Source organism: Dipodomys ordii, unplaced genomic scaffold (genome assembly GCF_000151885.1).
Source record: "Dipodomys ordii isolate 6190 unplaced genomic scaffold, Dord_2.0 Scaffold105, whole genome shotgun sequence".
In the NCBI taxonomy this organism is placed as follows: domain Eukaryota; kingdom Metazoa; phylum Chordata; class Mammalia; order Rodentia; family Heteromyidae; genus Dipodomys; species Dipodomys ordii.
This window is the reverse complement of record NW_012267321.1, coordinates 1,111,328-1,113,015: the sequence shown is the minus strand read 5'-3', so window position 1 is coordinate 1,113,015 and position 1,688 is coordinate 1,111,328. Positions and strand designations below refer to the sequence as shown.

The window sequence follows — 1,688 nt, the reverse complement described above, 5'->3', positions numbered from 1 at the left end:
ACTCAGGAGGCTGAGATCTGAGAATCGTGGTTCAAAGCCAGCCCAGCAGGAAAATCCGTGAGATTCTCATCTCCAGTGACCCACCAGAAAACCAGAAGTGGCACTGTGGCTCAAGTGGTAGAGCACTCGCCTTGAGCTGAAGAGTTGAGGGACAGCAACTAGGTCCAGAGTTCCAGCCCCATGACTGACATAAATAAGGTCTAGGAGGAAAAAACAAAAACATAAGGGCAGGTGGCTTAGGTGCAGAACTCCAGTTTGCCTAGCAAGCTTGAGGCTCTAGCTAATACTTGGGGCACCATAGGGAAGGAAGCAAGAATAAACAATCCAAACATGAGTTCTTGTGAGAAAGAAGCAGTACTTTAAAAACATTTTAATATGAAAATATGAAACATTCTTCCAATGCAATCTTTTTTGGCAAACAGGTAGGGCAGCCTCCCCCAACACCCCCTTCCCCCAGCCCTGAGTGGAAAGAAGAGAGCTCGGCACAGCAAGCAAGGAGAGTAGAGGTGAAGTCCCATCTTCTAGCAGCTTCTGAGGAAGATGTCAATCCAAGGGCAAGGTCAAGTCCACAGGTGAGACGGCCAGGATGCCCTCCTGGTGGGGGGGGGGGGTGAGAGGGCCAGAGGCCCATCAGTAGGCTCAGAAGGGCAAGGGACAGAGACAAGGAGACACAAGACATCCAGAGAGCACAGAGTCTTGACATTTCAGCAGCCATGAGCGGTGTCTCTGTGCAGACTCCTGTCCCCTGCCTGGTTGTTGTAGGTCTTAACTGAGACCATGCTTACAGACAAGCCAGCTTCTCTGCTGAGCTTCACTGTCATCCAGGCCCCTGGCTTGTGCACCACCTCTTCCCCATGGCTTCCATTCACCTGACTCCTCTTTAATCAGCCTCTGCCTGTCTCCCCCTCCACCCCATTCTTCCCATCTCAGGATATTGAGTTGGCCCTGAGCTGCTCACATTAGCATTCTGGGCTGGAGCCCCCACATCCAGCCCACTAAACAAACGTGTCATCTCTACACCTCTGCCCCACCCCCATCTCTGATTAAGCCCAGAATCCTCCACGGCCCCACCTTGGTGTGACCACCCCCCCAGCTCCCTAACCGCACTAGCCCACTAGTCGATTCCATCTGTGGCCACCAGGTGGCGCCAAGACTTCAGAAATCCACTCCGGGTCTGCCGCTCAGAGCCGCCTTGTCTGGGTGACCGCAGGCCTGGCATGGTCCAGCTGCCCCTCCTGCTCGCATCTCACACCCTCTACAGCCCTACAGGCTGTGTCTGGGCTCCTGAAACACCCAGCTAGCTTCCGCCACCCTAGGAAGCAATGGTGACATTCCCAGGGCAGGCACGGTCCTTCTCTTACTGAAGCCCTGCACAGACCGACAATGCAGGGGACTTGAGATGCTACTCATGTGGGCCAGGGGTGGGAGACAGTTGCTAGGGAGATGGGGACAGTTGCCAAGGTCACACAGCCAGCGCGCTGGAGACCAATCAGACAGCAGAGGACAGAAAATGGGGGAGAGATCCACAGCTGTATGTTAGAGGCAGGAAGGCAACCAGCAAAAACAAAAACAATAGTAAGTGAAAATCCTATTCCAGCCTCGTGTGTGTGTGTGTGTGTGTGTGTGTGTGTGTGTGTGTGTGTGTGTGTGTGTGTGTGCGTGCGCGCACACACACGCACCCACGATAG

At 54.0% G+C, this 1,688-nt stretch overlaps 1 protein-coding gene across 1 annotated transcript in view; it reads right to left on the bottom strand.

The window, feature by feature from the left end:
- Positions 1–437: 437 nt before the first annotated feature.
- The window catches only part of Bcl2l12 (BCL2-like 12 (proline rich)), a 5,940-nt gene continuing 4,689 nt past the window's right edge, over positions 438–1,688 (bottom strand). The window contains exon 7 of the mRNA XM_013027723.1: positions 438–594. Coding sequence (XP_012883177.1) covers positions 544–594 — 51 coding nt within the window. The 3' untranslated portion in view covers positions 438–543. The remainder of the gene's footprint in view (positions 595–1,688) is intronic.